Genomic DNA, 14,416 nt, shown 5'->3' with positions numbered 1-14,416 from the left:
CAAACTCATTTTATCTTTTCAAAAATTCCAAACTTACTATATGTAAGCTTAGCTTGAGGAGTTACAGGTTAATTAACTTAGAAGATTCACTTCTTGCTAATCAAACTTTGTGTAAGATTTCATGCATTTAAAACTATTGACTTTTAACAAAATTTATATAGACAAGAACTTTGTTTTTGAAGTTTTACTTAATTCTTGATGTAAAATCAATTGTGCCTATTGTCCAAACTTTAGGCTATGGCCTCAGCTATCATATATTTATTTATTTTCTTGTATTACAAGTCAAAGTTTTCTTTAGAGTTGTCAACGAACTACCCTATAAAACGGTCTATCGTTAGATATGCACGTGCCTAAGTCATCTAAAAAATTTACAACCATTGTTGATCAAGTTGCGTAAATTTGGTAGCTCTTATTCCTTTTATAGTGCTAGATTGAGTTAAGGGTTGTATCGGTTTTGGTTGTTATTCTGTAGCTTCCAAGGAAACTGACATATATAGAAGACTTTACATGATCGACATTGTTAAAAGCTGTATAAAGGGCCACGTTTTGTTTGCAGATCTACAAGGAAGCCTGATATACTGTGTTTTCCTGGTGTATTATTGCTACACTTTCTTGGTTTTTTAGCACTGCACTCACGTATATTGTTATAAACATGTCCTAGACACAATCTTCACCGGTTATCTTTTATATCTACAAGGAACATATCAGAGACCTTCCATGCTTTATGTTGGAAGGAATATCCAGCCAGGGTGTTAAGAGTTGTTATAGTGTGCTACATGTATTAGGATCCCTCATCTGATTGGCAAGTACCTTGTGACAATCGTGAACTGACATAGCCTGGCTAGAAGTTGTATCCTATAATAAGAATAGGAGCTTGCAGGTGCAACATATAGGAGTATTTAGATTGTTTCCTACACTAGCTGAGGCAACCCAGTGTCTTGTAAATATTCATTTCATGCTTCGGCTGCAAGTAGTTTGCATGTTATTTTAGAATAAGTTGAATTAGAGCTTGCAAAAATTTATTCTTTGCAGAGGCTTGAATGCTTGTTGTCCATTCTCCTGATGTTAATTTTTTCCTTTCCGTAAGATTACCTGAACAGTGCAGTTTTAGCATATGTGCCTGGTTTGTCAAATTTATATTAGGTTTTTGAAAATATGTAGTCTAGTTGTGCCTAAAAATGTTGATTTATTTAGGGTATAAATTTCATGATTCATTCAAGCCCTTGCTTCCAGAAATTGTTTCTGGTAAAATTAATTTACACATGCATAATATGAATACATTTTACCTGGTTAGTAATGATTGTATATGTTTTGGACTGGTTAGAGCTAAATATTTTAATGAAATAGTCTCATCTTATCACTTTGATTGTCACCTACATTCATATCGCTGTATAAGGTGAACCCTCCAGAATATGAATGCTGATCTGTCTGATTTGTGCAGGTTCGTGTAGAAGCCGCATTAACACTGCGTACTTTAGCTGAGGTGGACCCTAGTTGTGTTGGTGGTTTAATTTCATATGGTGTAACAACTTTGCGTGCCTTGCGTGAGACTGTTGCAATTGAAAAGGTGCATTAGATGTTCGGTGGTGCATGACAATCTTTTAGAGTAAAGTTTTTTTGTTCTTCTTGTAGGCTAACTTTTTGTTTCTGTAATAACATTGTTGATGCCATTGTTATAGTATTTGCTTTGTTTTTAACACAACTCTCATGTTTTACATTCCATAATGTTTGTACTAACAAACACTAATTAGAATATCATTAAATCAGGAAGTTTTTGGCTGTTTGAAATGACACTAATGGAAATATGAAAATTCTCGAGTCTATACAAAATATTATTGTTATTACTATTTTTTTATAAGATTCTATACAAAATATTATTATATAATTTGTGAAAACAAATTTATGTGATCTAGAAAACAATAAAGTTTTGTGCTGGTACCACCAATTTGCTGAATAGTGGAGCTCTCTGGTGGGCCACTCCCAATTAGGAAGACAAGCAATCTTCAAAATATTTTAGTATTGATTCAATGAGATGAAGCAATTTTCGTAGTGAAACATTCAACTATTACCATTTTAAGTCTTGCCATGCTTATAAGAAGGAAGCCTTTTGAAAAGTAATCATATTTTTGGTGTTTTCTCCTACAGAATATTTTGCTTTATTCTTCTAGAACAACACAGCCTTTTCATGGCTTTGCACTTTATTATCATCCCGTTTCTTATAATAAACTTATTCCCATATTATTATAAAATTTCTGGTATTTGAATTCGGCAGATGAGTTGATTAGTTCTTGATATTTGCATTGTATAATAGACATATGAGAGTTTCCAATTTTGTAGAGAAGTGAAAATTGACTTTCATGTGAAGTCTTTTCTTTTGTTTAAGACTGTTCATAAAAAATGTTCAATAACTTTCAAAGATTGTATGGCTAGTGTCTTTAACACTGAATAAATGGTCTTGTTACATTAATACTAGTATGTTGATGTATGATTTTTCAGTTTTCCGATATTTGTCATTACCATTGCCTTTCAGTTTACTGCAATTCTTCTGTTATCTTCTAATCTTTTTCTGTACACTACCATTGATGGACTCATTACTTCACAAAAACTGATCAAGCTGTGACATTTTTTATTCACTGTCTCCTTATTATCATGGGGAGACATGGTTTCTAATTTTTTTATTTTGTGGAAGTGCTCTTGATTGGATTTTGTGAGTAACATTTTATAATAGACAACACCAAGTCCCACTGAGTCCTCTTTTAGGTGCTACTGGAAACTGAAAGTTTACTTGCACGTGAGGTCATTGCATATATATGAATAAATGTTAACTGATGGCTCAATAAAATCCTTAAACAAAGAAAAACCAAGGATTGGTTCCAATCATGTAAGTCATACAAATTATATTCACAGTCAAACTCAATTTTTCACGTTTTTGAACAAAGTTCACTGAATGGCATTTTGTTTGTGATACCTCAACTATAATTACGGGAGTTTGTTAGCTGGTGATTCAAGAAAAGTAAACTTTAGGGTATTGATTATATGGGGTGAAAATAGATGGAAATATCCTCATTTGTTTGAAAAGGGAATGTAAAAAGTAGGAAGATGATAGTCATAGAACGAAATTTTATTTACTGATTTGTGTAAGGGCCTTGAAAGAATTCAAGGCCATGAAGGGGAGTGGCAGCAAGAGTGAAGGGGAATTATGGTGCATAGACTGCAGGGAAGAAGGTCACACTAAAGGCACATGTCCTAAAAAGGCATTCTGTGACATTTGTCAAGTGTTGGGACACTCCATCAAGGTGCGCCCATACAATATGAAGACTAGAAGTGCACAAGTGCTCCTTGCGTTGGAGCAGCCATCAACGGCCGCAACAATGGCCACCCCACAACAACCGACCTATACGACATCATCTGGTTGCTTAGAGATAACCAAAGGGGTGGAAAAAACAATAATAACAACTGCTAGGTACAATACGATGCCAAAGTCCGCCCAATGATTCAATGTCGAGCCTGCAGCAAATGGGGACACTTTGCCAGAGATTGCCCAAAGGGGGAAAACGCACAACGCCTGTGCAGATGGTGTGGCCCTAGGGACCACAAGGAGGCAAACTGCCCAAATTCGGGAGTAAGCCTGTTGACTATCAATAGGACGAACGAGGAAGGGACGTTGGCAATCACAATTGCACAAGCGAAGAAAGCTACGTGCCCAGACCCCCGTACGGAAAAGGAGAGATTACGGGAAGCTAAAGCCGACATTGAGAGGGAAATGATGGAGGAGCGAAGGGGAACAAATGACACTATTTGTACTTAGCTATGTGTGGAGTTCGACTAGAATGTTCTGAGACAAGTGTTGCAGACAGAAGTGCCAATAAAGATTAAAGACCTTTTGAGGACCATGCCACGACTAAAGGCGACTATCACGAGCGCGATAAATGTGCCTATCCTTACAGTGACACTCCACACGAAGATCCTAGTCAGCTCTTCGGTGAACCCAATGTTACTAGCAGTGAATAGCGGAAGAGACCCGGTGGTAGTGGAAGTGGGTATATTGGATACAATCCTCACCGACACCATTGTAGATGGAGGATCAAGGGTGAACGTGCTACCAGAGGAGACGTGGAAGAAATTGGGGAATCCGACGCTGTGGCCATCGACATTCAATCTGGTGGGGGCCGACTAGCATGGCATCAAACTGATCGGAACCTTAATGGTACAACAGGTAACTATTGGTACACAACCCTTCATTTTGGATTTTATAGTAATTCCCCTTGAGAAGAAAGGCTATCATGCAATCCGCGGGAGAGGATGGCTCATCACAGCGAAAGTAAACCATAATTGGAAGCGAAATACACTATCCATGGAGAGTGGAGGGTGGAAATTTGTTATTGACTTGCGTACGCAAGTGGTGAGCGAGGAGTTGGCATCCTCCTCGAGATCAAAGGCGAAGGGAGAGCCTCCTGGAATAGATGAAGGTAGACGACAGATGGAGTGAAATGATAAGGGCATTCTGGAGTTGGAAGGCTGCTCGGAAGATGAGGTGGGCTCGTTGAACGGGCTCTTCCACTGACAGATGGAGGATTACAAGCTCTTCCATCCTGAATGTAACATGTTGCAGGTAGAAGAAGAATCAGGGGAGAAAGACATGTTTTCGCCTGAATATGGGGAGTATAAGGAAGTGGTGGCTCGAGTTAATGAGACCACGACGCACCAATTCGACAAGGACAAGCCCATATGGTACAAGGACCCTAAACTTAAGGAGACAAACTTGGGGGATGAAGCAAGTCTGAAGAATATTCTAGTCAGTGACGACTGGAATCCTGTGCTGAAGGCTGCAACCTTCAAGATTTTTATGGAGTATAAGGATGTGTTTGCTTGGACCTATAAGGACTTGAAGGGGGTTCCCTCAGAACTATGCGTCCACCGGATTCCACTTGTACTAGGAGCCCAGCCAGTGTGAAAGAGATCGTACTGTATGAATAATAATTATGCGGTGAGAGTAGATGATGAGATAGAACGAATGTTGGAAGAAGACATCATATGACAAGTGAGTGGGTCTCACCTGTTGTGATATCATTAAAGGAGGCGAATCAAATTCGCATTTGTGTGGATTTTTTGTGTCTAAACGCCGTCACCATCAAGGACCTATTCCCGATACCCTTCACGGATAGTATCCTCGAGGAAGTGGTCGAACATGAAATGTACTCCTTTATGGACGGTTTTTTAGGGTACAACCAAATTTCTATTGCAGAGGAAGATAAGTTGAAGACCACATTTGTGGTCAAGGACGATGTATATGCTTACAATCGAATGCTGTTTGGGTTGTGTAATTCTCCCGCCACCTTCCAAAGGATAATCTTGCATCTCTTTGACAAAATGTCAGTGGGGAACTTCAAGGTATTTTTAGACGACTGGTCCATCTACAATGGACAAGACACCCACTTGGTGGCCTTGAGGGAATGCATGGAACGATTTCAAAGAGCTCGACTAGCATTGAATCCAAAGAAATGCCGTTTTATGGTGCCTTAGGGGAAACTACTTGGCCATATTGTGTGCAAGGCCAAATTGAAAACAAATCCAGACAAGGTGAGGGTGATCATTGAGATGGAACCCTTGACGGATGTAACAAGAGTCAAGTCCTTTCTGGGACACATAGGATATTATAGAAAGTTCATCAAGAATTTTGCCTAGATTTCTTACCCTCTCGACAAACTGACACGGAAGGGAGAGCCGTATGTATGGGAGACATGGAATCAGAAGACAATATTTAGCTCCAAGAACACCACAACAAAATGGTGTTGTAGAAAGGAAAAACAAGATAGTCAAGAAGATGGTACGAGCCATTCCAAATGAGGCAAACATACCGGATACATACTGGAAGGAAGCAGTTCACATTGCTGTATATACCTTGAACTGGGTTCAACTGAGAACAAACAACAAAATGACACCTTATGAACTGTGGTATGACCGGAAGCCATCAGTTAAGTACTTCAAAGTGTTTGGAAGTAAATGCTTTATCAAGAGAGATGTGGATGGCTTAGGTAGCTTTGATTCCAGGAGTGATGAAGGTATCTTCTCGGGCTACTCAACTCATAGCAAAGCCTACAAATGCTACAACAAAAGACTAAGAAGAGTCATTGATAGTGTTCATGTAAGAGTTGATGAAGATATGCATAAAGGAAGACAAGCACAAGTTAACCGGTACAATGACACCGGTGATGAAGATGAAGTTTAGATTAACGGTGAACCGAAAGAAGCATCAAACAAGTCCCCCAACTGGTATGTATAGAAAAATCACCCTAAAGATCAGATCTGAGGTAATAAGAATGATGGTGTGCAGACTAGAAGAAGACTTGCCTGGAATGATGAACAAGTCAATTTCTGCCTCATGATTGAAATGGTCAGAAATGGATGGATGCAATGGAAGAGGAACTACAACAAATTGAGAAGAATAAGAGTTGGGAATTAGTTTCTAGACCGGTAGACAAGAATATTATTGGCACAAAGTGGGTCTACCGAAACAAAATGAATGAAGGAAAGATTATGAGGCACAAAGCAAGGTTAGCATGCAAAGGATACTCTCAAGTAGAAGGAATAGACTTTGAAGAAACATTTGCACCGCTTGCTAGGCTTGAGGCCTTTAGAATGTTTCTAGCCCTTTCAGCCTACAAGGGTTACAAAGTCTATCAAATGGATGTAAAATCTGCTTTCTTGAATGGAATTTAGAAGAGGAAGTATACATGGAACAACAGGAAGGTTTTCTGCTACAGGATGATGAAACCTTTGTGTGAAGGTTGAAGAAAGCATTGTATGGTTTGAAGCAGGCTCGAAGAGCATGGTACTCAAGGTTAGATAAGTATCTAAAGGAAGAGGGGTTCAGAAAAGGGAGTGCAGATACTAATCTTTACATTAATGCAAATGGAAGCCACATGATTATTGTGGTCGTATATGTGGATGACATCATTTTTGGAGGCAACAAGGATACCTTGTGTAAAGAGTTTGCTGACTAGATGCAGTCAGAGTTTGAGATGTCAATGCTTGGAGAGCTGTCCCACTTTCTTGGTTTGCAGATTTCACAACAAGGTAAAGGGATATTTATCTCTCAAACCAAGTATGCCAAAGATATGTTGAAGAAGTTTGAAATGGAAGACAACAAATCGGTAAGTACTCCCATGGTGACCGGATGCAAGCTGAGCAAGGATGATGAATCACTGGTAGTGGATCAGACATTGTATAGATCCATGATTGGCAGTTTGTTATATCTTACTGCTTCTAGACCGGATATAGTGCAGGTAGTGTGCAGGTAGTATGCATGGTGGCTAGATTTCAAGCTGCACTCAAACAGTCACATGTGAATGCAGTCAGAAGGATATTCCGATATCTACAAGGGACACTTGATTATGGACTATGGTATCCCAAGCAAGGGGATTTTATCTTACAAGCCTACACTGATGTTGATTGGGCAGGCTGCATTGATGACCGGAAGAGCACAAGTTGTGGTGCATTCTTTCTAGGTAACCAATTGATCTCTTGGCACAGCAAGAAGCAGGATTCAATTTCCATATCTACTGTTGAGGCAGAATATATTGCTGCTACCACATGCTGTTCTCAGGTGCTATGGATGAGGTAGACCCTCAAGGATATTCAAGTAGAAATGTTTGACCCCATTTCCATCCAGTGTGACAATTCAAGTGCAATTAACATATTGAAGAACCCGGTTATGCGCTCAAGAACAAAGCACATTGCCATCAAATATCATTTTCTTAGGCAAAAGGTGGCAGATCAGAAAGTTAGGTAGAGTATGTCCCTATAGGTGAACAAGTGGTTGATATCTTCACCAAGCCACTACCGGTAAGCACATTTGAGTATCTGAGACACAAGTTAGGAGTTGTGTCACTCGCTTCATGCACTTAAATGTGTATGGAGATCTATGATTCAGGGGGAGTTCACTGCCATACCTTTTGATTCTTGAACCAACTGATGGACAAAGGGGGAGATTTGACAAAGGGGGAGATAAGTACTTGCAGAGCTTGTGCCCTTTGTCATTGTTGTCAAAGGGGGAGAAAAAATGAACCGGTTGAAGAAAATGCAGAGTATGTTGACATCAATGCGAGTGGGGGAGATTGTTGGCATTGTATTGTCATTGATGTCAACCGGTATGTATAGCATGTCACTGGTATGGATGGTTACCGATATGCAAGGTGTATGCAGGTTGCAAGAAGGAGATGTTACCGGCATGGATGTTCACCGGTAAGTAAACATGTCCAACGGTAAGCAAGCAAAAGACAACAAAGAAGAACGTGATCACCGGTATGCAAAGAGGTGTGTAATCCACCGGTAGACATATTAATCGGGATAACTGGTAAGGTGACATGTATAGGCAGGGTTAGTGAATCGGTGAGCAAGCACTAGTAGTGTGCCTTTGTCAGTGAATAAACCTAAGCCGACTCAGTGGACTGAACATAGGTGGATGTCGACAAGAATGACATGTGGATACCAGGTGGCAAGCATTCAGAGGTCGGTCAAGTGTCCATCGACGTGGTAGGTGATGAGCAGGTCGACTTTAAATAAGGAACCCGTAAATCACGGGTCAATGACAGAAGAAGTGCGGCTCGAGGCGGATCAAGATGCAAAAGCTTTTTGGTGATGTAAATCAAGTAGGTGAATCCGATCTTCATGCTCGTTGGTCGAAGGAAATAGTTGAGGCATTGATGGTGATTGACAGAGAAAGGTCAAAAAACAAGTTGCAGGTTGCTAAATATAGAAAGCGTGTACATATGTCATTAGAAATGGCGGTGATGTTTGATCTATTGCAGATCATCAATTGAGGAGATGAGATCCGATCGGATTTGATACGGATTGAGCTGGTGGAGAAAAGCCCTAGTGCGCCACCGTTTGAACTTTGGTCTTGGTGGGAAAGCCAAGTATAAATATGTAGACCGAAGATGAAAGATGTTGATGCTAGATGCTAGAAAAAACAGAGTAACTGAGAGAGCAGAGAGTGATTAGAGAGAAGATCAAAAGCATCTAAGTGTTGGAGTTGACTGATAGAAAAGTTGAACCGGTAAGAGGGCATATCAGAGGTTTTACCTGTAAGGTTAGAGAAACCGGCAAGCTGCCATATAGGATAACAATTGTGTGAACCGGCAAGGGAGATTCAGAAAAAAAGCTGCTGAAGGTGAAGGAGAAAAGAGAGTGTACTGGTGGAAGTTATGCAAGACAAAATCAGGGCGGAAAGGGTATAAACAGAGGACAGTGAACCGACAGAGAACTGAGCAGAGGAGAATCGGTAGAGAAGAGTTAAACCGGTGAAGTATTTTGATTGCAAGTGTTGCAAAACTCATTTGTAACAAGGTTATTACTATTGTTTTGATATATGTTATTGTAATCACTGAGTTAGAGCTTTGTGCAGGGGTTGGTGCTCCTTCGGTTGGTGCCCTAAATCAGGGGTTGGTGCTCCTTGGTTTGGTGCCCTAAACATTGTAACCGTGTTTATTGTGAGGTTGGATTGGAGTAGTAGACTCCAACAGCATTTCTCACCAAGATTTTTCCCACATTGGGTTTTCCTCGTATATCTGGTGTTATGTGTTGTGTGTCTTTGTGTGTTTGCATTTGATCACTTTCCTTATCTCACCGGTATATCCTCCTTGTGTTTGATTTGCTAACCAGTACCAAGAGTTAGGTTTAAAAGGTTTAGAATATTGTGAACCACTGATTCACCCCCCTCTTAGTGGTACATTGTGTTCAACAGGGCGAACATTGCCATTTGGGGTAAGAGATGCAGGCAGGATGGATACGGGGAGGCTGTGAAGGGAAAGAAAATGCGGTCCAAGGTGACAGTCGACACCATCACATTGGATGGATTGAGCGGCACCCTATGCAGAGCATGGTGGTTGGAGATAGCAAATGACCACACGATTAAAGAATCTCTTCAGCGCATAGGGGTACACTGGGCCATTAGATGCCGGTATTTCCTGTTCGAGATTTCAAGAAACCCCTCAGAACCATGATTGCCACATATGATAGAAATAATCGGGAATCCATCTTTGAGTACCAACAGTGCATAATTACAGTTTCCTTTTCAGTGAACGCATTCACTCGGGTGTTCAGCATTCCAAGACAGGGCCGAAAGATTGATAAATGAGCCACGAAGATGACTATGGAGCAAAAACAGAACTTCCTACGTTTGGTCTGCTGATGTAATTTGACACCTATCGAGTGGGAGACAGTGAACACACCCGAGGGGCACGATCTGAAGAAATAATTTATTGTACCGGGAGTGGTAGTGTTTGTTCGACGTTATGAAGAGTTGACTGACAGGGGCTAGCCGAGCTTCGGATATCGCAGTGCCGTTGCTTGCTTTGATGAATGGCTTACACAATGACAGAGTGTACGATTGGTCATCCGTGCTATCAGAGCGGATTCATGAGTTTATGGCATTACATCATAAAACCTTTTACATGCCCTATCATGCTATTGGGATTTTCTTGGATGCTGTTCGAACGCAGGTGCCTCCCGACCAGTATGAGTTGGAGTCACAGAGTCGTGTGGACCCTTCTTGACTGCCCATATTTTATCGGACACACTTGGACACTTTTACAGGCGGTGGTGATGTTTAGTCTAGCAAGAAGTGTAGGCATCAAGTAGTTACATCAGAGAGAGACATAGACAGTTGAGGAGGACGATTGCAGCGGAGAGGAGTCAGGGGATACTTCTTCGAGGGTTAGTGGAGGAAGTGATACGTTCCGTATGGTGAGCCGAAGGAAGGCAAGTAGCAGTATTGTGGAAGATGCATTGGATAGAGAGGAGGGGGCCGAGGGTATTGCAAGAGTTGTACCATCAAGGTGGTGTCACACCCTCAGGTGGACTCATACCATACGTTGTCTTCGCCCCAACCTTGCTACAAGTCGAGGGTGGATTGGCTCCACTTACTACTTCAGGTGTGTCTATTGGAGCCATACCTATTCCAAGGTTTGGGTAGTTGCAGACACCACTCACCCTGACACCTCATATGGAGCCAGTAGTTAAGATCGAGGAGCTAGCAGTTGAGGCCATGGTGCAGCTAACAGGCACTTAGGAGATGCCCAGGGAGAAGGCGACTGAGTTAGAGACACCACACGCGACCATGGATGTGTAGCTAAACTGCTATCAGGTGACTCCCATGGTACCTAGTGGACCTCTGCCTCTTTCACCACAACAGCAACAGGTGTTGCCACAACTTCATATTATGGATTTGGATGAGGGGAGTTCGCACTAGAGGTAGTTGGAGTTGGACCCTTTGCATGACATGGCTATGCTGGGAGGGGAATCTTGGGCTCTTGGGCCCAATCAGCAGGTAGTGTCCGAGACTCAAGGTGAGTTGGGTGCTCTTGAGTAGTTTTTGGTGGATATGGAGGCAGGTGCACAGAGGATGGCGGCCTCGGTACAGAAATTGGCCCTCGGGATGACGGATTAAGCAGTGGAGCACCTGCTTGCGTTGGCTACAAGGGGATGAGTTGAGGAGTTTGTGCGACGTTTTGACTCTCGGGGATGGTCTTCTATTGAGACGCCTCCCATGTTGGAGGAATGGAGGTGTCAGGAGCCAGTTGGGGAGAGTAGGACACACTCCTTGCTCAGGATGGTTGAGCAGGCATTCTGGGATGGGTACTATGAGCTAAGTCAGGCCCAACATTTGGCAATAGGGGTTGAGGCCAAGTGGGTGGGAACTATTATAGCTTGGGAGGAGTTAGCCACTCGACTCCTGATGGTAGAGGATGAGCTAGTTTAGTAGAGGACTCGAATGATAGCCTTGGAAGAGCAATTGGACCGCAAGAAGGTTGAGCAGGCAGTAGTTGAGACTCGCCTGATTGCAACCTTGGAGAAGAGTAATAAGAAGCACAAGGAGGTTATGGAGGCAGTATTTATGGTGAAGACTGTCAGGGAAAGACAATTGTTAGCCGAGAGGGATCTACAACGACCGACTCAACAAGTCCACCAATTGAGGTAGCAGCTGGTAGCATCTACCCCACTTGTGCCTTTGTTGTCAGGGACGCTCTCTCGGCCCCCAACTCCTTGATTTATTTTGTATAGTTGTATTCCCCATTTTATTGTGTGTCATCCGGAGACGACTTTGTTTTTTAGGGGGGATGGTGTTGTCGGGTAAATTAGTAGTTGTTAGTTGTTGTCGTGGTCGTCGGTTAGTCGATGGTTGGCACTCGCAGCCGGTCGACACCCTTATATATGTCTATGTGCTTATCTTCGGGATATGTTATGTTAGACTGGAAATGTTGTTTTGGAGATACATTGTAATCCTGTGATCAATGAATATATTTGCGAGTTCTCTATACATTGTGCATATGTGTGTTATGTTTTACTTGCATTCTGTTATGTTCTGAACATGTACCCTATGGGGTAAACATCCATAATATGTTTAACAATGGACAAATGTATTAGATATATGATGCATGAGCATATAGGCATGCTGCTTATCAATGACTCACTTTAGGAATTTAATTACTTCATGCATGTTGGCCACATGCTACTAAATCCTTTGTGATAGGTCAGGGTTCTCTAGTAGAGTGGCATGGGGAAGCTTAATGCTTCTTGGCAGGGTGAATGACACCTTGATGCTCTCTCTGTCTCTGTCTCTGTCTCTGTCTCTCTTCCCTTGCAGATTCTAAGTATGATATAAAATATTTGTTAAATTTATATTAAATTAATATTAAAAGTTATATATATAATTTTTTTTTAATAAATGTCTGATTGAATGGTATCTGTTTCCGAGGATTTCAAAAAGTAGTTTTATATGTATTTGATATGGTATTCCTATCGTACTTTGATTTTTTCCGCCAAATTTTTTTTTTGGGGTTGGGTTTGTCGCCACAAAATCATATAAAAATAAAAAATATATACATCTTTGTAGCAGTAATTTAGTTCAAAATACACCACTATAGTAATAGTCAAATAACATAGCAAAATACACCACCATATTAATAGTCAAATCTTGATTGTTATGATATATATTAAATTTTTAGTTCAAAAATAATAATGTCAAGTGTCAACGATCAGCCATCATTGATCAAATATCGTATGGGTCATCAAATATTTCCTCCTCCATATGTTGTGCTAAATTAGAAGAACCACAAATAATGCTACATGTAGTTGCACTAGCACTGGCATTGGCACTCCACCGATACTAGCATTGGCACTAGCAGTCTCATGCTCACTAGTTGGCTCATAGTCATCATTAACTCCAAGTGCAGCAAAGTGGGAAAGTGAAGCATCCAACTTAGTATGGTCTAGCTTGATATCCGACTTGCTTGTCTCCCCTTCTTTGTATGAATTTTCTTTGTGTGTAAGGATCCGCAAGTTAGAATGCACAAGCACCAAGTTCTCCACCTTTTTGGAGTGTAGTCTATTGCGCTTGATTGAGTGGATAAAGGAGCATGTGCTCCAATTCCTCTCAGATGAAGATGAACAATCAACCTATCAAAACAAGATTAGAGAGTCATAAATAAAGTTAAATTTTAAATAAAATTTAAACAATAGAATTTTTTTATTTTTAAAAAATAAAACTTGCACTAAAATTTTTATGGCAAGTGGTTGTAGGTGTGGTTATGATTCTCCATGGAAGTTACACATCAAGCATAAACTTGTCTTGAAGAGCATCAATACCACAATCATTTGTGCTTGCAAAACTCTTGAACTCAGCCCTCACTGCATCTTGTATCTCACGATTGCCAAAGAGTCTACAAAGTGCTGCTTTGTACCCTTGAGCAACTTCAAGATGTCTTTATGGGGCAACTCTTGTGCCTTTGCCACCAGTAAGGATTAGAGTGCTATAATATTTGGGACTCAATGCAAAGGAAAAAAGATGCATTAGAATGCTCATTTTGTTCCATCTATCTTCCATGATTTGTTGTAGTTCTTTGAAGAATTTTTTGTCGAAATCTTGCTCTTGTGCATTTATGATGACTTTTATCTTCTCATTGTTCTCAATCATTGAGTCGATGCCATCATACACCTTACCCAAACAAGGCCTATCCTGAAAGATGCCAACTGAGAATCTGACCCAATCTATAGTTTTGGTTTTCTCTCAAATCTTTGACCAGCGAATTTGCTTTTTGGTTTTAGGTGAATTTCTAATGTTTTTTAGTGTTTTTGGGCTTTTGCTTGATTATGCCAATGAGAAATTGTGAAATCAATGCAATACATAAAAGAACAATTGACTGAAAGAGAATTTCAGAACTCTGATTTTGTTGCAGTGGATTACAAATTCAAGGAAATGATTATTTAAGACAACTAGAGCCCAATTGGCCTACTAGGTGTCCAACGCCATGCCTGAATGAGCTTATTTTGATGCTAGGGGTGGTGCACAAAGCAATACAGGAGCCTCCAAGTGCTGCAAATTGCTCGAAGGTGTTTTATTCCCCTAGTAAATAAT

The 14,416-nt window shown here is 40.8% G+C and overlaps 1 protein-coding gene across 5 annotated transcripts in view; it reads left to right on the top strand.

The window, feature by feature from the left end:
- LOC131039422 (protein SWEETIE) overlaps positions 1–14,416 on the top strand; it is a 326,474-nt gene that overhangs the window by 121,995 nt on the left and 190,063 nt on the right. For all 5 annotated transcript variants that reach the window (XM_057972185.2, XM_057972184.2, XM_057972183.2 and 2 more), the window contains exon 12: positions 1,442–1,567. In XM_057972185.2, coding sequence (XP_057828168.2) covers positions 1,442–1,567 — 126 coding nt within the window. The remainder of the gene's footprint in view (positions 1–1,441; positions 1,568–14,416) is intronic.

Source organism: Cryptomeria japonica, chromosome 10 (genome assembly GCF_030272615.1).
Source record: "Cryptomeria japonica chromosome 10, Sugi_1.0, whole genome shotgun sequence".
NCBI classification, from domain to species: domain Eukaryota; kingdom Viridiplantae; phylum Streptophyta; class Pinopsida; order Cupressales; family Cupressaceae; genus Cryptomeria; species Cryptomeria japonica.
Note: the sequence above shows the minus strand (reverse complement) of the source record. Positions and strands in the feature narration are given on the sequence as shown.